Here is a 21,808-nt window from a genome sequence, read left to right as displayed (position 1 = left end):
TGCTCTATAACCATCATTTCCGGTAATCACTTTACAAAATGATAAAATTGTTGATAGGGGATAAAGTATCACAATCCTTTCGCTAACATTAGCTAGCTGCATTTCTAGTTAAATGAGAGCTGAGTGAGTGAGAATGATGAAAGTTTTTGTTTGTTCAGTGTCGTAGTAGAGCCAGATACTTCCAGACAATGAGCAGGAGCGAAGAGCCACACACACCTGAGGTTAAACTCTGCTGGTTGGCTTGAGAGTCTGTCAGATTGCCCAACCATCTTTAATCACTTCTGTTGCAGGTCATTTCCGTTTATCAAAGAGTATACTTGCACTCATATTTCAAGCCATTTCTTTGATTTCACTGCAGTTAAGATTAAGAACAGGTTAAGTACAGGTCTGGAGTTTGTTAGTGGAATGCACGGAGCCTGAAGTCGTCACTTGTCTGGCTAGTTTAAGTGAGACTATTTCAAATAAGCCTGTTTTTTTTTTGTTTTGTTTTGTTTTAAAAAAAGGTTGCTTCATGGAATACCATACAGGACATTTCATTGCACCCATAATGCCAAGAAGGCAATTCACATTCATTCAAAAAAAAGCAAAAATGAATATATAAAATGAATAGCATCTAACGGGTGGTGCTTTGAGCTTCAACATTTGGGGGCAGTGATTCTGCTTAATGATGACATGACAATATGTTTGCATATGTTTTAGAAATAAAATTACAGAAAAAAAAGATAATTATTTTTTGTTAGACTAATCACTAACTGTTTCTTCTACTCTTTGAAAGTAAAAATTTGAATAATTGAACATGCAATAATTTTGCCCATTCTACTGAAGGGTGCCAAAACAGGAAGTATGACCATGTGTCACCGATGCGACCTTCATTAACAGGACAGTTCAGCAAGAGCAAAGTAAATGCTCGACTCGAAGGGGTATGTGCTCATTATATTTACAGCTGCCTATAAGAAGCATTTAGAGCACTAATAATGCTTCTTTCTAGAGTGTATCTCAGATGCGCTTTGAGGCTGTGGGACACACAGAGAAGCAGCATGGCTTTTCCCCAGTGTGTATCCTCTGGTACAGCTTAAGGTGGCTGGTTGTTCTGAATCCTTTGCTGGCAGGTGAGGTGGCTGTAAGGCTTCTGTCCAGGGTGCAATAGTTTATAAACTGTACGATGCTATGATTGAGTCTGAGCTGCACTGAGAGTTGATGTGCTGATTGTGTAAACAGTTTTCCACAGGAATCACAGTGGTAAGGCTTGTGCCCTCTGTGCATTCTTTGGTGGACTATAAGATCTGAACAGTGAAGAAATGTCTGATCACACTGACAGCACTTGTACGGCTTTACTCTGGTGTGTAATCTTTAATCTGGTGCTCCCGCAGTTCTGATCCCTGTGAAACGTATTTCCACACTATGTGCACTGGTAAGGCTTCTCACAAGCGTGCACTCTCTGGTGTCTCCGCAGCTGTGATCGCTGTGAAAACTCTTTCCCACACTGTGTGCAATGGTAAGGCTTCTCTTCTCTTCTTTGATGTCTTCCAAAGTTTAATGAACTACTGGATCTCTTACTGGACCGATACACCCTTTGTCCCTTACAAAGTGCAATATGTTTGCCTGAAAGATGTAATGCATAGGAGTTCTTCACAAACTTTACTTTCCTGGGGGACTTTCTTTTGATCATTTGTTCTTGTGAAGTATTTCCATCCTCTTGATCAGAAGATGACTGGCTGGACTCGCCTGCAATTTCATGAGAGAAAAATACATTTACAAATTTTAAATACCCTAAAGGTGCACTCACATTATGTAGCGACAAGGTGCTAGTGGAAAAGGTGTAGCGACAAAGCGATATGTGGCCATTCATTTTCTAAGTTAAGTCATGGGGAAAGAAAATACACCCTCCTTCAATTCTACATCTTTTATGTATCAGGGCATACATTTTTTTTTTGTTTATAGAAGTTGGTGAGGACAATTGCATGGTCCTCACCAACTTCTATAAACAAACAAATAACCTCAGGTGACAACACAACAGCTCTCAATATGTAGTCATTTTTTCCCAAAAAGTAAACCAACTTTCAGGGTGGGGAAAAAAAATAAGTACACCCTTCCTACTTTTACATAGAGTAAATAGAGTAATTAGTGGTAAGGTGTTACTAAAGAAATGCACAAGATTATTTAATCATCAAGAAGTGTGACTACCTCTATAAAAGCAGAACTTAGCCCAAGCACTAATTCACAAATGGCAACCAATTTACAATTACTGCCAGTCTGGCCATGAATTCCATTTGAGTAACTTCTTAGCAGCAATGTCTCTACACAATACATGATGTTCATGTGTTTTAAAAATTTCATGACAGCCAATTGTTATTGTAGTAAAACAGAATACCCAACATTCTTTTACAATTTAGGAATTATAATCAGAGTTTATCAAGTTTTGTGACAACTGGACACTGCGTTCACAAGCTATTGCTCATTTAGTCCAGATGTTCTCTGATGGTTTGAGTAACAGATTGCCAGGCTCATTGTGAGGTTTCCTGGGAAGTAATCAATTTGCCAAAATGCCACATCTAGGTTCACCTTCTAAGCGATTACTACTAGTATTTGCATTCATATCCGCAATACAACCACTATATACTCACTGCGAGAAACAAAATTGCTGTAGCTGGATTCATGATCATAAACCCCGTCTTCTGGTTCACCTTCAGCTGTTGCTTTCTTGCTTTGAATTTTTCCACAATCCACCAGTCTCACCAAACACACCTTTAACTGAGCCTCCAGTGTTTGCTGGTCTCCATCAAACCTGCTGGTTTTACCTGGAAACACAAAGAAAACAGCTTCAAAACAAGATCAGGTTGCTAAAGCAAAATTAACTTTGAGAAGACATTCAATGAAATAAAGTTTCATTTTTTAAAAAAAAAAGTTAAGAAAAACCTCCCATATCCCCAGGGGTTAGAAACTTTATGACGCATGATATATAGTTAAAAGTGTCTCTCGTTATAATTAATTCTAATCTGAGTATAAAGTATATATAAAGTACTCTTTTTTAATTCAGTTTTTTATTTTTTTTTTAAACTTTATTTTGTCTAGATGTTTATTTTATGACTTCTGCATTATTGGGTCAGTAAAAAAAGCATTGTAGATTTCCAAACATTATTTTTTCAATTAAAATTAAATGTCAGTAAAGAATGCAGCATATTACATAATGGAACACTTTTCATACAGAAAAATGAATGCTGGCTGTCAGGGATTATCTGCAAATACAGAAGCAAGTGCAACAGTCAAAGTCCTCAGAAGAATTGTGGCAGATTCTCTATGATGCTTAGAATAAAATTAATATCTGATTTCTAAAATCTATTAATATCTGATAAAAACTGCACAAAATGTTCCTGAGACTACAGATGCACCTTCAAAGGTAAACTGTTAACCCAGATATTGACTTTGTTTAGTTTAGTGCAGCTTTCTGCTCTTTATAGACATTTTATGTATACAATGGTTAACTTCATTATTTTTGAATTTCGTCTGTATTTAATACACAAGTTCGTCTACAAATAAAGCAAAATAATGTCTTCTAAGCCACGTGTGACAACTTTTAGGACAATCATAAACTTCAGGGTAATTATAGGGAACAAGCTTTGTTTACTTTTTTTACAGACAAGTACAGACTTGTAGACCAGACTTGTAGCTCCAGTAAAATGCTGAAGTAGAAAACTTCAGACACCAGCTGAAATGACTGAGCAACAATGTTTGGGGTAAGTGGAAAATTGTATTATTTTCAGATTTGGACAACATTTTTTGTTGCTTTAAATGTTGCTGAAATTATTTTGCTGAATAATACTCTATCTGCTTAAGCTAAAATGGGCTGAAATACAAAACAAACCCCCATACTATTAGACTACTACATCTTAAATCCAGTTAATCTGACCCACACTAGCTTCACTTCCATTGCGCCCCATATACTTCAAAGAAGTATGACCATTTGCATTCAGATCCACATTACAGCTGCTATATACTCACTGGAAGGAATACAATCATTGTTCTTGGATTCATAATCATAAGTCTCATCTTCTGGTTCACTCTCAGCTGTTGCTTTTCTGTTTCGTATTTTTCTGCAATCCACCAGTCTCACCGAACTCATCTTTAATTGAGCCTGCAACGTTTGGTGGTCTCCATCAGACATGCTGGATTTACCTGAAACACAAAGAAAACACTTTCAAAAGAAGAAAAGGTTGCTCAAGCAATATTGCAATTTACCAAGTAGCACGAAAACCGGACATTTCATTCACAAGCTACAGCTCATTTAGTCCATATGGTCACCACTTTAATATATCATTGGACTGTATCAGCTGCCCAAAACCCTGGATGCTGTATCAGTGCCCCTGATTTGCCCAGTGGGTCATGCTGCAGTAAACCACTGAGAGCCCACAAGTGAAGAGCTGGGTTTGCCAGTGACAAGGGGTTTCATGGCTGAAAACTTCACCTGTTAGACAGTTACTACATCAGATCAGTGGGTCCTGATGACCTTGCTGCAGGGGTACAAACTTCAATTCCAATTTCAGACCCTGAGAAAGTTGCTGCTCTGACCAAAGAAGTTTGTTCCCTCTGTTCAGTGATTGAAAAAGTATACCCTGCCATTCAGAACAAGCTGTTCAATGTATTTTCTTGGTGATATTAGAGGAGTGAAGTGGTTCCTGAAGTCTTTCGCTTTGGCATGTTAAAGTTGTCCAACAGTCATTGCCCCAGAACACAGGTTCTTCTTCAAGTCTGCCTTCCTGGGACAGGCATACCAATTCAAGGTTCTACCCGTTGGGCAGTCTCTAGCCCCACGGGCATTCTCGACATGCATGCAGGCTACCTTGTCAATCATAAGACTCTCCTGTCTATCCTCATGAGCCTTGGAATTTGTAACACATAGCAGTGGTTTGCTTCCTACCTGGAGGGATCAGGTGACATGGAGGCGATCCACATCTGCTCGACTCAGACACTCCACTGGTGTCCCACAAGTCTCAGTGCTGTGTCCTCTTCTGTTCTCCCTCTATACCCGCTCTCTTGGATATATCCTCACATGGGTTTTCATACCATTGCTATACCACCGACACTCAACTCATCCTCTCCTTTCCTCCTTCCAACACCCATGTTTCTGCACGGATCTGAGTAAGTCTGGCAGAAATTTCATCAGGGATGGCAGCTCATCAGCTGAAACTTAATCCCAGCAAACCTGAGTTGCTGTACATGCCTGGAGACACTTCCCCATGTCAAGATCTTGTGATCTACCAGGACAACATTCAGACCTCGCCATCTGTCACTGCATGCAACCTTTGAGTAGCCATGGACAACCAACTTTGCGCACAAAAAAAAAAAAAAAAAAAAAAAAAAATCATACCAAGGTTTCTTGGAAATGAATCATTTTGCCAGGATCTAACTTCACTTCCAATGCACACTACATACTTTATTAAATCATGACCACTTGCATTCAGATCCAAAATACAACAACTAAATACTCACTGGAAGAAATAAAATCGCTGTGTTTGTATTCATGATCATAAGCCCCGTCCTCTGGTTCGCCCTCAGCTATTGCTTTTCTGCTTTGTATTTTTCCACAATCCACCAGTTTCACCAAACTCATCTTTAATTGATCCTTCAGTGTCTTCGGGTCTCCAGTGGACCTGCTGGATTGATCTGGAACTTAGAAACACAAAGAAAATATCTTCAAAACAAGAAAGGTTTGCTAAAGCAAAATTTTCATTGGAGTTTACTATGGTTTGTAAAAACTAGACATGAGTTCACGATCTATAGCTCATTTAGTCAATACGATCACCGCTCTAACATTTCAGTGGACTGTATTAGCTATACAGTCTGGTCTGTCAAAAATAATTCAGTACATGATCTCTAGATGTAATTTGCTGAATATAGCTCAGATAAATGCAGCAGAAATGTAAGCTTTTTTAAAGACCTGTTGATGGTTTGAGTAACAGACTGTCAATTTCATAGTGAGGTTTCTTGGGAAGTAATCAGTTACAGCTTCGCTTACAATGCACTTTCCACATACTCTAAGAAATTATAACCATATGTGTTCAGATCCGCAAGAAAGCCATTGTGTACTCACTGGAAGAAATAAAACCGCTGTTTTTGTATTCATGATCATAAGCCCTGTCCTCTGGTTCGCCCTCAGCTGTTGCTTTTCTGCTTTGTATTTTTCCGCAGTCCACCAGTTTCACCAAACCTATCTTTAACTGAGCGTGCAGTGTTTGCTGGTCTCCATCAAACCGGCTGGATTTACCTGGAACACAATGAAAACATTTTAAAAAGAAAATAGGTTTACTAAAGCAAAATTTAGTCTCGTTTAGTCAATATGATCACCGCCCTAACATTTCATTGGACTGTATTAGCTGTACTGTCAAAAATAATTCATCGAACATCAAAAAGTCTCCATGAGACCTGCTGGATTTATCTGAAACTTAGAAACACAGTAAACATATTCAAAACAAGAAAAGGTTGCTAAAGCAAAATTGTCCTCAACTCATTTAGTCTGTGTGTTTGCTGGCCTAACATTTCACTGGACTTTTTTTTTTTTTTTTTTTAAATCAGCTGTATGATTTGGCTTGTCTGAAATATTTTAATTACCTTTTTGCCTACATGATTTCTAAATGTTATTTCAGATGACGTTAGCAGTAATGTAAGCTTAATTAAGACCCATTGATGGTTTGTGTAACAGACCGATGAGTTTGCAGTGAGTTTTCTTGGGAATACTGATGAACACCGAAACTGCTGATGGCGGTTTTTCCTGATCCCCAGGACTACCTCGAAGAAGCAACATGCAAAACATCTACTTGATCCGAAAAGTAGTTGCCGAGAAATATTTTAGGTTTGTTCGAATGCTCCTTAATGGAAAATGACATGGTTTGAGTACCAAGCTCCCAAGTTCATAGTGAGGTTAGAAGTCATTAGTTTGCCAAAATCCAACATCTAATTTCAGTTACAGTGCCCTCTACACATACTTTAGGCAACTATGACCACTTGCATTCACCCACAATACAACCATCATATACTCACTGGAAGATATAAAATCACTGCTGTTGTATTCATGATCATAAGCCTCATCTTGAGGTTCAGCCTCAGCGTTTGCTTTTCTGTAATCCACCAGTCTCACTGAACTCATCTTTAACTGAGCCTGCAGTGTCTCCTGGTCTGCATCAAGCATGCTGGATTTATCTGGAAACACAAAGAAACTATATTAACAAACTAATAATAAATAAATAAAAGGTTTGCTAAGGCAAAATTGACACTATAATCATCCTGGGATATGTATATGTGTGATACCATTACGATCATCTTTCTGATCATAATTACCTCCAGTAAGAAGATGTTCTTCTGATATTATTTTAGAATTCAGTCTCTGTATCTTCCTGAAGTCCACCAGTTTCACTGCACACAGCTTTAACACAGTCTGATCTGTGTGCTGAGCTTCTCCATCACACCACAAAGCCTCTGAGATGAGACTGGGCACATCCTCCACATCCTGCAGCTGCATGTGCAGCACATCCTCCACATCCTGCAGCTGCATCTCTGCCTCTGCACGCCTTAAAGCAGCTGCTGGGGGACAAACACAAAGCATACGATAGAAGAAACATTACTAGAAAATTAAAAGTTCCACGCTTCCGACACTCATTCAACCCGTATATGTAGCTTCCTGGAAAAGAAAGAAAGAAAGAAAGAAAGAAAACCCTAACCTCTTTTTAGAATGTAGTACTCCTCTTCTCTACTGGAACAAGCAGAGTCTCTAACATCTCAATTTCATTTGCCTCCAGCAACAATAGGCAAATTAGCCGCTTTTACTTCCGGGTGAATTTCGAAAGGATGTCAAAATAAAGCTCTCATAGCGCAAATAATGATAATAATAATAATAATAGTAATAATAATAATAATAATCCGAACGCAATAAGCATACGTAGCATTAAAATACATAATAAATAGATAACACACGAGGAAAATAAAATCAAAATTTACAAAAAAAACAAAAAACAAAAAAAACCTCAACCAACCAAAAAAAAAAAAAAAAAAAAACCCTTTAAATATTCCCTTATCCTAATTAAATTAACTTTGTATTAATTATGTTCTGTATGGACCAACATTTTTTTTGGACAATGTAAAAGGAATGAAAGATGAACTGTTTTTATTAACTCTTTTTTCTCAAAATAAAATTCCTCCTGAACCTTCAGAAAGCGAACATTAAGATAAAACCGACATTTAAAACGGATTCCTCAGAATGATAATATTTATGCAAATTTGTGCACACATGATAATCTATTAACTTATGCATATTTAAGTAAAAATTAAAAATAAACTGTCATCCTAAAGATATTTAATCGCTAACTATATTCTTTTTTAAAAAGCCTATTATTATGCTACCTGTCCTTTACATGGCGTTTTAAATACTTAATTTAATTATTTAAATGCATTTATGTTATGAATTTGCCATTTTTGACATTATAAATATCTTCTGACCAATTTTAAATATGGTTATGATCATTTTCGTTGTTCTTCGAGCCGTAAAACTTTTAATTTGACTTAATACTCAACCAGTTGCTTTTACTTCCTGTCCCTGTTACTGCATTTCCGCAGTTACTGTTGTTACTATAGAGACGCAGCGGCCCAGTCTGTACCACGCATGCGTTAACGGTAGCGCCGCTCAGTTCGCCAAGGGTTTTTTTTATTATTATTATTTTTTTATTTTTAAATTATGCCAATAAGAACACAGTAACACAATATCAACAAGCCAGGAGAACAGGGGGAAAGAATAAATAAATAAAAAGTCTTTAAAATATATAAAGTTGTTCCCAGACACTAATATTAGTCCCAGCTGTTCCCAGGTCTTTGTACACAGCAAAAGTTCTTGTTGCTTTTAAGTTTTCTGACTGTGAAATACTCAAAATAACTTTTAAGCTCACATTTGAAGACCAAAAAGAGAAGTTTGTACTTTTTAAATTTACAGTTATGAATATGGTGCTTTGCTAATTAAAAATATAACAGTTATAAAGAAAAAGGTACCATTTCTTTTTTCATATTCCATAACACAAAAAATTATATTTCTATAAATAAAAACAGAATTGGGGTTCACATAACACTGAATGAATTCAAGAATGTCAGAGCAGAATTTAACTGTGTGGGTCCAGCACCAAAACAAATGCAAGGAAGTTTCCGGTTTATCCAAACAAATGAACAAATTATGTTGATATCTTGTTTAAGTCTTTTAAAAGAGCACTTATCCGTGCAAAGTCTATAAATTAGCTTAAATGTTACTTCTTCACTTTATTAGTTATAAGAAATTTGTGCGGTAAGGATCATATCTTCTTCCAAGGAATAGCGTCTACAATCCCATTCCTGTATGAAATCACATAAGGAATGGAGACAAGTTCTTCCTGAAGCAAAACTCTGATGTTATGTTATTTTTTGAATTAGAAGAAAGACAGTGTTTACCTCCAAATTCACACATGTCCACAAATGGAAAAGAAAGAGTCACAGGACAAAAGCCTTTGAAAAGCATAATAACTCCCTGTGGTACTGCATCAGCCACAATGGCAAACTCTTTTGGACTAACAGGAATTCCATGTTTTAATAAAAATTCAGAATAATTACAAATTGATCCATTTTGATTAAAAAGTTGAGCTACAAAAAAAGGTATGAAAAGATTATAATGTACAGATGTGACACAAACCCTAAAACATGACAACATAAAAGGATATTATGAATAGTGTTGAATGTGGTGGTCAAAAATTCTTCTCTGTCAAAAATACATTTAATCGATTAAGATTATTTTTTGAATAAAGAAATCTATAAGCCCACATGAGCCTTGGCTTTGAAGTAATAGGTGACGGACTGGGGTTGAGTTGAATGTAAATAAATAAGATCATGCGTGTGTGTGAGCGTGTGTGTGTTTGTGAACAGATTAACTGTAACTATAGATTTAAGATTAAGTTTATTGACTTTGAACAAGCAACAGAGTTTAGTTTAGTAGCAATCTGACCAACATGCAGTTACATGATACCATGATGCCACACACAGTATATTCCAAAACAAAATAAAAACACATTATATAACATAAAAGAAGAAGAAAAAGTGTATAATATACAGTTTTTAGTGCAAAACAGTCAGTGTGAAGATGAGGTAGTGCAGACCTAGTAGATATATTGATGACTGTAGGACCATGTTTACATGTGCAATATGTAGTAGGATGTGTCGGCAATCATAGAATACAGATTGTGCAAGATAGATTAATGCAAATACCATTGTGTAGGTGCTACATCAACGCCAGGTGTGTAAAAGTCATGTAAACAATGAGAATGGGACCAGGGAATGTCACCTGACACCTACTGCACTGGGTGTTTATCCTTATTTTTTGGATATGTAGATGGGTAATCACCTGACCAGTGGTTACGGTATGTAGGATAGTACAGGAAGTTTAAGCTTGCTTAAAATGAACGTCTTTAGGGTCGTTCAAATTGGGGAATTTTGGGATTATTTGACATTTTTCCATGATTATTTGTTAAAGAATACATGATTTATTCATTTTAAGATCAATTCATTTTAATGTGATTTCTGTTACTGTCTTTCTTCAGTCATGATTTACAAGTGTCTGTTCCTTTGGTCATGATGTTCTGTCCTTGCTCATGTTTTTCTCCTCTCTTAGGCTTGGGCATTATGTAAATGATCCTCTTGCATGCACAAATCAGTATAAAAGCCTACTCTGCCAATTTTCGTTTAGGCTATAGAATGCCCAGGTTGACCAAATGGGCCAGGAAGATCAGCAACAGTGCTGGGGAAAAAGCTGTTCCTTGTGTTGTTGTGTGTATGTGGATGGGCCTGAAGCATCTCCCCGATGGCATGGGGATGAACAGGCAGTGTCCAAGGTGGGACAGGTCCCTGATGATACCGAGGACTTTCTTAAGCTAGTGGCTGGTGTGGATTTCTTCGAGGCTGTCTGCACCACTTGATGCAAATTTACAGAAGGTTGAAACTGTTGCAAAAGACAGGGAGAGGTTGAATATACGTGTGAACACAGCCACACTCGTTCATCAGCAAACATCTTGAGCACCCATCCAAAAAACTTTGTCTGGTCCTGCTGATTTATTGATGTTGAGCATCTGGAGGGTGTGCCTTAATTGGTTGGTGTGAATGGTAGGTACTTGCTCACCATCAGATGGTATGCACCAGGTGGTAGGTTCATTGTTTGTTCTATCCAAGTGAGAAAAGAACTCACTGTACTTGTGAGACAGTGTGGCATCTATTTTGGATGGAGGGTGGAACTGTTGCCTTTGTAGTCTGTAATAGTCTTCACGCCTTGCCGCGTGTAATGGGGGTTGTTGTCGCCGAGTGATTTTCGATTGATTGTAACGTTGGCAGTGCAGAGGTTTATGTAGGATAGCTCCATATATGCATGTTCCTCATGGTCAGCATTTTTTGCAAATATGTCTCCATCAGCACAATCAAAGCAGTCCTGAGTTCTGAATCTGGTGTCTCAGTCCCAATTTTCGCTGTCCTGATGGTTGGCTTGGTTCTGCTGAACAGTGGGTTGTATGCAGGGGTCAGAAACAGGGACATATGGTCTGATAGTCCTAATGTAGGGAGTGCCTTGCTTTGTAGACTTCCTGGACGTTTGACTTGTGAAGCATCTCTCAGATTACTCATTAAGCATCATTCTGGGCCTTTTTTAATAAGGTATGGGAAAAAGGGAAGCTTCCATCCTCCTGGAAACATGGAGTTGTCGTACCTATAGCAAAGCCTGGGAAAGATCATTCAAATCCTAAGAACTGCAGACCCATAGCTTTAACATCTAATTTGTGCGAATTAATGGAAAGAATGGTAATTTCTCGACTGATTTATGTTCTGGAAAGTAAGGGGCTTTTAAATTCACACCAAAACGGTTTTAGGAAGGGTCGAAGCACAATGGATTTGGTTCTCTGTCTTGAGACTAATATTAGAAAAGTGCAAGGGAACAAAGAAGTACTAGTGGGCGTGTTCTATGATGTAGAGAAGGCCTACGATATGATGTGGAAGGAAGGGCTACTAATTAAACTAGATAAAATGGGAATAAAGGGGAGATTATATAACTGCATTATGAGTTTTTTAATGGAAAGGACAATACAAATGAGAGTGGGAGCCTCAGGGAAGTGTTTCAAGTCCCATTCTTTTTAATATAATAGGCCTGAGATAGGAAGATCATTATATGCGGATGATGGAGCTTTAGGGAAGAGAGAAAGAAATGTAAAAATGTGGAGGAAAGAATGCAGGAGGCAATAGATGAAGTTGGAAAGTAGGCAAATTGCTGGGGATTTAGATTCTCAGTAACTAAAACTCAGGTAATATGCTCCTCAAGAAAGAAAAAAAGTCCTAAAGTTAAGTTAAAAATCTATGATCAGTTATTAGAGCAGGTATCAGTGCTAAGGTTCTGGGAGTATGGATGTATTCGGAATAGACATTTGGCACACATTAAAAAAATAGTTGACAAATGCAAGAAGGGAATAAATATTTTACGGTGTTTGGCAGGGACAGCCTAGGGTGCAAGCCGTCAATCACTAAGGAGAGTATACAGTGCACAAATCAGATCTATAGTTAATTATGGAAGTTTCGTATATAGCTCATCATCAACATTATGGAAGAAAAAGATTGATGTAATTCAATCTCAGGCATTAAGAATCTGCAGCATTTAGAACATCAGCAGTAGCATCAGTACATGCGGAAAAGGCAGAAATGCCTTTAGCGTTGAGACGATTACAATTAAAAATGGTTTATTAGACATCAGTAAAAGACAAGCAAACAGTCACCCAGTAAAGAAAGTACTGGAGAAATGCTGGGAGTACAAGTGCTCTAAGTTGGAAAGCTTTGGATGGTCTGCAGGTAAAGAGGCTCAGTGTATGGGTATTATTGATGTTGATGTTAGTCCAACAGTGGCTATGCAAATTTTACTGCCTTGGTTATTTCCAGTGCCTTCAGTCGATCTCCAGTTGCTGGATAAAATTAATGACAAACAAAGGCGTATCTCTAAGCAGATGGTAGTGAAGCAATACTTAGACCAGAAGTATTTCTGTTGTCTACAGATGTACACAGATGGTGCAAAAGATCCAGATTCTGGGCGAACTGCTGCAGCAGTGGTCATTCCCCAGCTCAAATATAAGACAAGCAAAAGGACTTCAAATCATAGATCTGTTTACACATCAGAAATGATTGCAATTCAGTTGACATGCCAGTGGGTGGAAGAGATTCAGCCATTAAATGATTCTTTTTCTAGTCTAATGAATGGGAAATCTACATCAAGACAAGACATACTACTAGAAATTCTTTAGACCCTATACAGGTTACTTCAACAAGGAATAATAATTTTTTATGGGTACCAGCTCATGTAGGGGTGGAAGATAAAGAAAAGAAGCAGACAATTTGGCCACAAAAGCTCTAAAGCATCCAGAAATACCATTAAGCATCCAGGTATACCATTAAGCAAATCAGAAATTAAAGGAGCAGTAAAGGGAATGTGGCAAGAAATGTGGGATAAGGAGGGTAAGGGAAGACATCTGTATAGTACCCAAAGGGTAGTAGGGCACAAGAGAGCCGTTTGTGGCAGTAGAAGGGGTGATACTGTTATTTCACGTCTACGGATAGGGCACAGTGCATTAAATCAGACACTAAATATCACTGGTAAACATGACACGGGCTTGTGTAACACTGTGGAAGAATTTTTCTGTTATCTTTATCAATGTTATTTGTTGATCAGTATTGTGTCGATCAGTATTTGTGCAGCAGTGTTGTGGTGTGGTCTTGTGTCAGGCCATGACCTTGAATCGCCTCATGTATTCAAGCGGGTGCTTAGCTTTCAGAGTTTTACTTATATACTACGCTGTATCATTTCTGATAACTCTTAATTAAAAATATAAGAGATTTAGTACATTAGTGACTTTATGCAAGGATATTTCTGTGTATGTGAATCAAAGACAACAAACTGGTGTGACCTTGCAGGTGGTGTAATGAAGGCTAATGTTTTTTTTTTAAAATAAACTGACTGACCTCTCGCCACGAATAAAACTAAGATAAAGGGACAGTGAAATAATTGTGGCGAGAGGCAGGTGTGTGATTAAAACAAAAAAAGAGAAACTCCATCCAATAAGACCACTGTTTTAGAACTGTATAAAAGCATGAGCCATGACTATGTAAGTCAGATGCTCTGCAGACATCTCGGCTTTGTTGTTTGATTCAGTAAAGTCTATTGATTTTTGGCATCCAAAACCCCTTGTCTTTGGAAGTCTTTTTTCTTATTTTGAATTGAAGTGTTTTGCCACGACATCATGTGGACTTCCAGGGACAGTGGAGAATGTGCTTTTACAGTGGATTGGATATAATAGTGAAAGAGGCCGGCTTGCAAAACAAGTAAAGTCCTTAGGTTTAAGTGGCTTAACACTGCAGCAATTTGTTAAGGAATAATTCAGTAGTTTCTAAGGCTCTGTTAGACTATTTGAAAGCAACAAATCTGACTAAAAGAATTTAGTATATGAGAGTTTTTTCCCTCTCTTTTCCTCAACGTTGATGCTCCGCACTCCAGGACAGTAGGTGGCGGAAATACACCAACAATTTGTTTGCCAACCGCCATAAAACCCGAAGAAGAAGAAGCTGAAGAAGAAGTGAAACTTTCAGTTTGCTATCGCTTTTTCCAATCGCAGGTTGTGGTTGAGTTTCGTGTCAATATTTATAACTGAGACGTTACAGTTACTCCAAGCAAACATTAGAGACTCACTGGTTCCTACATGTGTGTTATTTCTAATAGTGGAGGTCAAGGAGGAGAAATACTGTACACCATGAAAAGAGGTGAGTTTCTTTTGGTTTTATTTTTGTCAGGAAGCTACATATAGTGCTATTGCGGAAGCTAGGAGCTATCAAGTTTCCAACATTTTTTTTCTTTCCAAATTGCATTCGAATGTGAGAGAATGAAAAACTCATTATTTGGGTGATAAACAAATTTCCTCACTCCTTCACTAGTTTTTATCCAGGTTTTTATCCAGGCTTTTATCCAGTCTGTAATGAGGCGCTAGTCAGTATATACTGAATTCACACAACAAGCTAGTGACTGCAGGCTCTGGCAATACACCACTGAAACCACTAAATTACACAAGCATAATGAGCAACTTTCAAATACAGCACTAAACACTACCTGCTGGCTTTAGTGCTTGTTAAAAGCATTTTTATTTTCATTTATTTATGAATTTGGCAACTTCTTCCTAACAGAAAGAGTCAGGGGAGGAGATGGAAAGTGTGCTGGCTAAATAATACACATTAAAACTACAGTAATACAAATACAGTATTCAGAAATAAGTAGAATATAAAAAATTAATAATAATAATGCTGAAAGTACTGTGAGCAGAACCTGGCTTTTATCCCCCACATAGCAAATTCAGAGGTCTGAAATAGTTTTCTTCAGTAGCTTCCTCCCTGTTTGAAATCTACAGCGTGTCCCAAAAGTCTCCGTACGTAGGAGAAATGAACACTTTTAGCAAAACATCTTCTAAAATTTTCATGTGTAGTTTATATTATATATATTTTTCACTGGATAGCCTTTAAGAACGCCTTTGACAAAAGAAGAAGGTATTGAAATCATTCTCATGGCTGGATCGGGAAGCTGTTGCAAGGTTGTGATGGACTTTAACAGGAAACATGGCAAGCACCTTCACACACGACACTGTTGCCAAATTTATTAACAAATTAAAAAAAGAAGTGTTTCGGGCCAGCCGAGAAGTGTTTCGGGCCAGCCGAGAAGTGTTTCGGGCCAGCCGAGAAGTGTTTCGGGCCAGCCGAGAAGTGTTTCGGGCCAGCCGGGAAGTGGACGTCCACAAACATCCACTGACGAAGGAACAACTGACGTGGTGCTGGCGTACATAGTCCCCTATGTATGGAGACTTTTGGGACACCCTGTATTTTAAGGGTATTTGAGACAAATTAGTAACAGGAAGGACTAGACTTGTTAGTAGTAGTGGCATTCTCACTGAGTTGTTACAGTGTTGCTTTTTTTTAAAACCATTGATTGCTTCTGTGGATTTACCCTTGTATTATTTCAACAACACATATAATTGTAGAAGAATAAGGATTTGACATTGGCCACAGAATTTGTCATTTAAAATCTTTGGCTCTGGTAGTAGTTCCAAGCTACACAGGATAGCTCCAAAATCTCCAAAATCCAGCACAAAAGGCGAGTAGAGAAAAAGAAAAAAAGTGACCTGGTGTAAAGGTATTGCAAATACTACACTTCTCTCACTTTGGACTCCACTGCCCAAGCCTGAGCTCACTGACTCCACTAATCCGCCGAATGAGAGAGGAGCAAATCTTCATCCAATGGATTTTGCAAGTTTTTTACAAGTTTTTCTGACCCCAAAATCACCCCACCTGAAAGCGAGCTGCTAATGTAAAGCACATAATTTTAACAGAAGAGGTGGCGTCGCCTGGCAGGAAGGGGAAGATTGTGTATTCATTGCAATGGTCTTACGCCTTACATGCAGCAGAGGGATCTAAAAATACAAATGTTTCCTTGAAAAATTCCAGGTTTGTATTTTAAATGAGTTTTTTGTGTTTGTCTCAAAGCAACAGCTTAAGGACGTGCCCTGTTTCTGCCAAGAGGCAGAGATAATCCCAGAAATGCAACAACTGCAGAATGTGGAGGATGTGCCCAGTCTTATCTCAGAGGCTTTGTGCTGTAATGGTGAAGCTCAGCACACAGAACAAACTCTGTTACAGGTGTGTACAGTGAAACTGGTGGACTTCAGGAAAATACAGGGACTGAATGCAAAAAAAACATCAGAAGGAAATTTTCCTACTGGAGGTAATTATGATTAGAAACATGAACGTGATGATATTACACCCTAATGTAACGAAAGTGTAATCTGCCAGTTTTGCTTTAGTGTCCTCTTCATGTTTTGAAGACATCTTGTTTGTGTGTCTAAGTTCCAGGTAAATCCAATTTTTATGGAGACCAGCAGAAATTGCACGCTCAGTTAAAAATGTGTTCTGTGAGACTGGTGGATTGTAGAAAAATACAAGCCAGAAAAGCAACAGCTGAGGGGGAACCAGAAAGTGGCGATTATGATCATGAATACAACAGCAGTGATTTTATTTCCTCCAGTGAGTACATAATGGTTGTATTGTGGAGCTGAATGCAAATTGTTATAAATTGTCATAAATTTAAAAAGTCTGTGGGGTGCATTGTAAGTAAAGGTAGATGTGGTATTTTGGGTCATTTGTGAATGTCTGGCCTCCCTCTATGGGTTTAGGCGCTTGAACTGGTAAATTTGTAGTGATTCACCGCTGTAGTGCATCTGTTTGCCTTATCTCATTTTCAACTTGTTGTGTGATCTTGAACGACCTTTACCTTGGTGAGTAATTTAGACTGTGACATAGGTAGTAAAACGAGAACTCGATTTCTCAGGGCAAACTGATGTTTACAGGCAAATTTCTTATGTCAGTTACAAATAACAGGGGTTCAGGCCACTTATCTCAGTTTCATGCATCATCATGAACACTATGTAACACTCCGCAACACTGATTGGTGAGAACTAATACAAAGCGGTACCATCATATGTTCTAGTCATTTAGTCTGGGTCTAATGGCCCAATGAGGTCCATGCCAATTCTCTCAACAGGAACCCCAGTTAATGGGAGCAGGCACAATGGAGCTAACCCTAACCCTAGAAATCCCAGAGGAATCTCTCCATTCCCCTGCTCTCTGTGGCTTGGAGCGGCTGTTGATGGCCCAGGCAGCACCTACCCAACAAGAACCACACAAAACTCTCATCCAATATCACCTAGTGGCCCTAAATGCGTTCAGCCGTCCCCTCGAGGCAATTCTTTTCATTTGTGAAATGTTACTAGACATTCGTGACATGTTTTAGCTAGAGAAGCTAAAATAAATAAGTAGTTAACAATTCTCTCTCTCTCTTCCTGTCCCTTTTTGTCCCTCTCTCCTGAATCAGAAGAGCTGGAATTAATAGAAGACTATATTCTAAAAGACTATATTCTTTTTCACTCATTCTTACACATATTATAACCAGATCAATGCAAACTGTAACATTTTGCTAAACTTATGCAATACAGCATTCATTTGCTAATGCTTTATTGATGAGTGATTTTGGTCATTACACAAGTAAAACACATTTACCCCCAAAAAAGGTTAATGTCAATCCCTGCATAAAATTTTGGATCTTTTTTTTGCGTGTCATGTATTGTCTATAGATCTTGCTGCTAAGAAATTGTTGAAAAGGAATTCAGTGGCCAAACTGGCAGTAATCGCAAATTGCAGCCCATTTGTGAATTATTGTTGTAGAGTATTTAAAAGTTTAAAAGTTATTTTTCTCTCATGAAATTGCAGGCGGGTCCAGCAAGTCATCTTCTGACGAATGGGATCAACCTACCTCTCAAGAACAAACGATCAAACGAAAGAGCCTTAGAAAAGTTACGTTTGTGAAGGGCTCCTTTGCATTACATCATAGAGGCAAACATACTGTACTTCCAATGGGACAAAGGACGTATCAGTGCAGTCAGTGCAACAAGAGTTTCAGTAGTTCTTCGAGCTTGAGAAGGCATCAGAGAGTGCATGCAAAAGGGAAGCCTTACAACTGCACACAGTGTGGAAAAATGTTTACACGAAGATCACGCCTGCAGATTCACCAGAAAGTGCACACTGGGGAGAAGCCTTACCAGTGCACACAATGTGGAAAAATGTTTAGACAGAAATCAGGCCTGCAGATTCACCAGAGAGTGCACACTGGGGAGAAGCCTTACCAGTGCACACAATGTGGAAGAACCTTCTCACAAAGTACACAACTACAGAGACACCAGATAGTGCACACCAATGTAAAGTGTTACGGCAACTCTCAGTCCGACAATTCGCAGGTGTCAAATATTAAAGCGCGTGAGGAGTGTTTACGTTGCAAACAGTGTGGAAAACAATTCTCGAGCTCATTAGGTTTACAGAGGCATAAGTATGCACATACTCAAAAGACGAATCAGTGCTCTGAGTGTGGTCAACAGTTCCGACATTCTTTGTCCCTTAAAATTCACAAGAGAATACACACTGGGGAAAAACCGTACAAGTGCTCTCAATGTGATAAGACATTTCTAAGTTCTTCATGTCTTATAGTACACCAAAGGCTACACACTGGACAAAAGCCTTACCACTGTGACCTGTGTGGAAAACAGTTTTCACAGTCAACACATCTGCGAACCCACCAGAGGGTGCACACCGGAGTCAAGCCTTACATCTGCGCTCAGTGCGGCAAGTCTTTCACTCAGTCATCACATCTTAAAGTGCACAAGCTATTGCACACTGGACAGAAGCCTTACTGCTGCTCCACCTGTGGCAAAGGATTCAGAACATCCAGTCACCTTAAGCTGCACCAGAGGATACACACTGGGGAAAAGCCGTACCGCTGCTCTGTGTGCGGATGGTGTTTCACTCAGTCCCACAGCCTTAAAGAGCATCTGAGAATACACACTGGAGAGAAGCCTTACCAGTGCTCTAAATGTGATAGAGTATTCAGAGAGTATAGCAGCCTTAAATACCATGAATATCTGCACCACTGAGGTGAACCTTACGTTTGCTCTTACCTTCAAGTGTGAGCTGAACTATGCTGTTAATGAAGGTCTCACCAGTTATGTATGGTGATACTTTGTGTTTTGAAACCCTTCAAAAGACTGGGCAAAATGATTGTATACCCAATTATTAATATTTCCCACTCAAGCAAGTAAGAAATTTCCCACTGTAAGAAAAATAATTGTCAATATAACCTTTTATGCTTTATAATTATTACTTTTCACATTTTTTTTTTACATAAATGCTTTCAACTTGTCATTAAGCACAATCATGTTTTAAAAATATTGTGTTAAACTATTCATTTTAGTCATAATAACACTTTCGTGTGTAGTGGAAAATTTTATTTGCATGTATCATTAGTTTTTATGTCTTGACAAGTCACGAAGAAAAAGATGTTTTGTGAAAACAGTTGCTGTTGCTCATGGAGGAAAACAAGAAGTGAAATAAGCCCAGTTCTTGTTATCGTTAGCACAAAGTGTTTCAAAAGTCAGCTAAAACAGAAGAAGAAGAATATGCCAATGCCTAGTAACTGGGAGTAAAAGAATGACGCACGTAAGCATAACCAATAAAATTAGAGCAAAACACTTAACAATAATAGGCAGAATTATAACCTTGTGTAATTATGTCCATAAAAGGTGATAAAATGCTCTAAAGGGATGAAAAACAGTGTATAAAAGGAGCACCAGAAAGGGGAAGCACCTCTTCTGAGTGCAGGACTTTTGTATTGTATAAATAAATAAATTTTATACTCTTGCTTCTTCTGCTCAATCTTGTCTGCTGAATTTATTTACCTCTATTTCTTTATTTCCACGACACATGTTTTATAAATAATTCTGAAAACCTGATTAAGGATTCAGTGCAGTAGGAATGAAGAAACAGCGAGCCTATAAAGGATGGATCTATATGGACAGCAATGCCTCTAAGAAAACAATGCTTTCAGGTCTGTCTTCGATTACCTGCAACGCACTGATGAAAGTGAAATGCAATGCAACAGGGACATTCACATCTGTCACAAAGGCAGTGTTTTCCTCTTTAAAAAAGCAACACCTGCTGATTATTTTTCACTGAAGAGATAATGCAGTGTAAGAGCAGTGCAGTGAAGCTTTGTTCTGTTGTTTTTATTTTATTTTTTTCCCTCTTCAGTGTGGCACATTGTCCTCATGCCAGAATTGAAAAGCAATATTGCCTTGGAATTACATTTTATGTTTTTCCTCTACTGTGATTGGTTTTCCAGCTGGCATTCTGTGCCATGCAGATCACGGCACCAGCAGCTGGATGAAACCGAGATGTCAAGAAAATCGTACGGAAACAGCTGATCTTTATTTGGGGTTAATCAGAATTACTTCACTGATGATATGAGTATGATAATTACTTTTAAACATGAGTTTGACTGTGATGCTGAGCAGTCATATGCGCCATTAGAAAAGGGTGTGAATACTTATGCAGTTGTAAGTTTTTTCTTTTTGTCTCTTTCTAAGAGACACTTTTCAGATGAAAACATAATGAAGGCTGCTGGGTTTTGCTGCAAAAATAAGAAGAAAGTGTGACAGTCAAAGTCTCCAGAAGAACTGTGGCTGCTTCTGCAAGATGCTCAGTAACACTTACAGCTCACTTCCTTATAAAACTGCACTAATTGTACCTGAGACTACTATATATTTTTTTTAAAGCAAAGGGTCAACACACCAAATATAAGCTGAATGCTCACTAAAAACTAACAGTCATCACGTTTTCAGGCCATTTCAAATTTTCATTTTTGACGTGACACAAAGCAGTGATATCTAAGCGGGTGAGTTGTTTACTTACTTTATAATTAGTCAGTAACGCCATCATTTTGTCCATTCAGGCCGAGAGCTCGCATGAAAACAAGAGGCGGGATTTATCGAACGAACCTATCACATCCAATCATAACCTATCACATCCAATCATAACCTATCACATCCAATCATAACCGATTATATCCAATTATAACCTATCACATCCAATTATAGCGCGATGGAGGCATTACTTCCTCTCACGTGACTTTCCCCCATTCATTCTCAATGACCCCCCACTAAACCCACGGCACGTTATGGGGTCTCTGTTATAAGTCAATGGGCTGAGGGGACTATATACTTTTAATGTCATTTTTAGTAATATTTGCGTCGTTTTATTTTTGTAATATCGATTATTTTCTCATCCAATTTTATGAGGAGACGCTGCCCCCCCTTGC

At 38.3% G+C, this 21,808-nt stretch overlaps 2 protein-coding genes across 6 annotated transcripts; one reads left to right on the top strand and one right to left on the bottom strand.

Moving 5' to 3' along the window:
• Positions 1-235: 235 nt before the first annotated feature.
• LOC113538356 (zinc finger protein 354A-like) lies at positions 236-21,471 on the bottom strand. 3 transcript variants are annotated; one of them, XM_034298156.2, is made up of 8 exons: positions 21,403-21,471; positions 7,333-7,575; positions 7,036-7,194; positions 6,089-6,262; positions 5,488-5,667; positions 4,000-4,173; positions 2,625-2,798; positions 236-1,725 (listed from the first exon to the last, which is right to left on the bottom strand). In XM_034298156.2, exons 2-8 carry the CDS (start codon positions 7,544-7,546, stop codon positions 1,400-1,402), a joined length of 1,401 nt encoding a protein of 466 aa, XP_034154047.2. In that variant the 5' UTR covers positions 7,547-7,575; positions 21,403-21,471; the 3' UTR covers positions 236-1,399. The 3 variants fall into 3 exon arrangements, with proteins under 3 accessions (XP_034154047.2, XP_034154039.2, XP_034154042.2); XM_034298148.2 differs by lacking the exon at positions 21,403-21,471 and adding an exon at positions 7,713-7,825; XM_034298151.2 differs by lacking the exon at positions 21,403-21,471 and adding an exon at positions 7,713-7,823 and having other exon boundaries at positions 7,333-7,572.
• Positions 14,615-20,367, top strand: LOC128316995 (zinc finger protein 883-like). Of its 3 annotated transcripts, none has more exons than XM_053232190.1 (4): positions 14,616-14,832; positions 16,603-16,834; positions 16,957-17,133; positions 18,376-20,367. In XM_053232190.1, exons 2-4 carry the CDS (start codon positions 16,651-16,653, stop codon positions 19,587-19,589), a joined length of 1,575 nt encoding a protein of 524 aa, XP_053088165.1. In that variant the 5' UTR covers positions 14,616-14,832; positions 16,603-16,650; the 3' UTR covers positions 19,590-20,367. The 3 variants fall into 3 exon arrangements, with proteins under 3 accessions (XP_053088166.1, XP_053088165.1, XP_026788867.3); XM_026933066.3 differs by having other exon boundaries at positions 14,617-14,832; positions 16,597-16,834; XM_053232191.1 differs by lacking the exon at positions 16,957-17,133 and having other exon boundaries at positions 14,615-14,832; positions 16,597-16,834.
• Positions 21,472-21,808: the final 337 nt, after the last annotated feature.

Source organism: Pangasianodon hypophthalmus, chromosome 2 (genome assembly GCF_027358585.1).
Source record: "Pangasianodon hypophthalmus isolate fPanHyp1 chromosome 2, fPanHyp1.pri, whole genome shotgun sequence".
NCBI classification, from domain to species: domain Eukaryota; kingdom Metazoa; phylum Chordata; class Actinopteri; order Siluriformes; family Pangasiidae; genus Pangasianodon; species Pangasianodon hypophthalmus.
The sequence above is the reverse complement of the archived record's forward strand: the minus strand, read 5'-3'. Positions and strand labels throughout refer to the sequence as shown.

Excerpts from the sequence above, each read along its gene's own strand:
- LOC113538356 (XM_034298156.2), bottom strand. The coding sequence starts at position 7,546 with ATGCAGCTGCAGGATGTGGAGGATGTGCTGCACATGCAGCTGCAGGAT. Across the intron at positions 6,263-7,035 it reads CAGTGATTTTATATCTTCCA|GTAAATCCAGCCGGTTTGAT; the intron begins GTGAGTATATGA and ends ATTGTGTTCCAG. Across the intron at positions 2,799-3,999 it reads CAATGATTGTATTCCTTCCA|GTAAAACCAGCAGGTTTGAT; the intron begins GTGAGTATATAG and ends TTGTGTTTCCAG.
- LOC128316995 (XM_053232190.1), top strand. The coding sequence starts at position 16,651 with ATGCAACAACTGCAGAATGTGGAGGATGTGCCCAGTCTTATCTCAGAG. Across the intron at positions 16,835-16,956 it reads AGGAAATTTTCCTACTGGAG|TTCCAGGTAAATCCAATTTT; the intron begins GTAATTATGATT and ends TGTGTGTCTAAG. Across the intron at positions 17,134-18,375 it reads CAGTGATTTTATTTCCTCCA|GCGGGTCCAGCAAGTCATCT; the intron begins GTGAGTACATAA and ends ATGAAATTGCAG.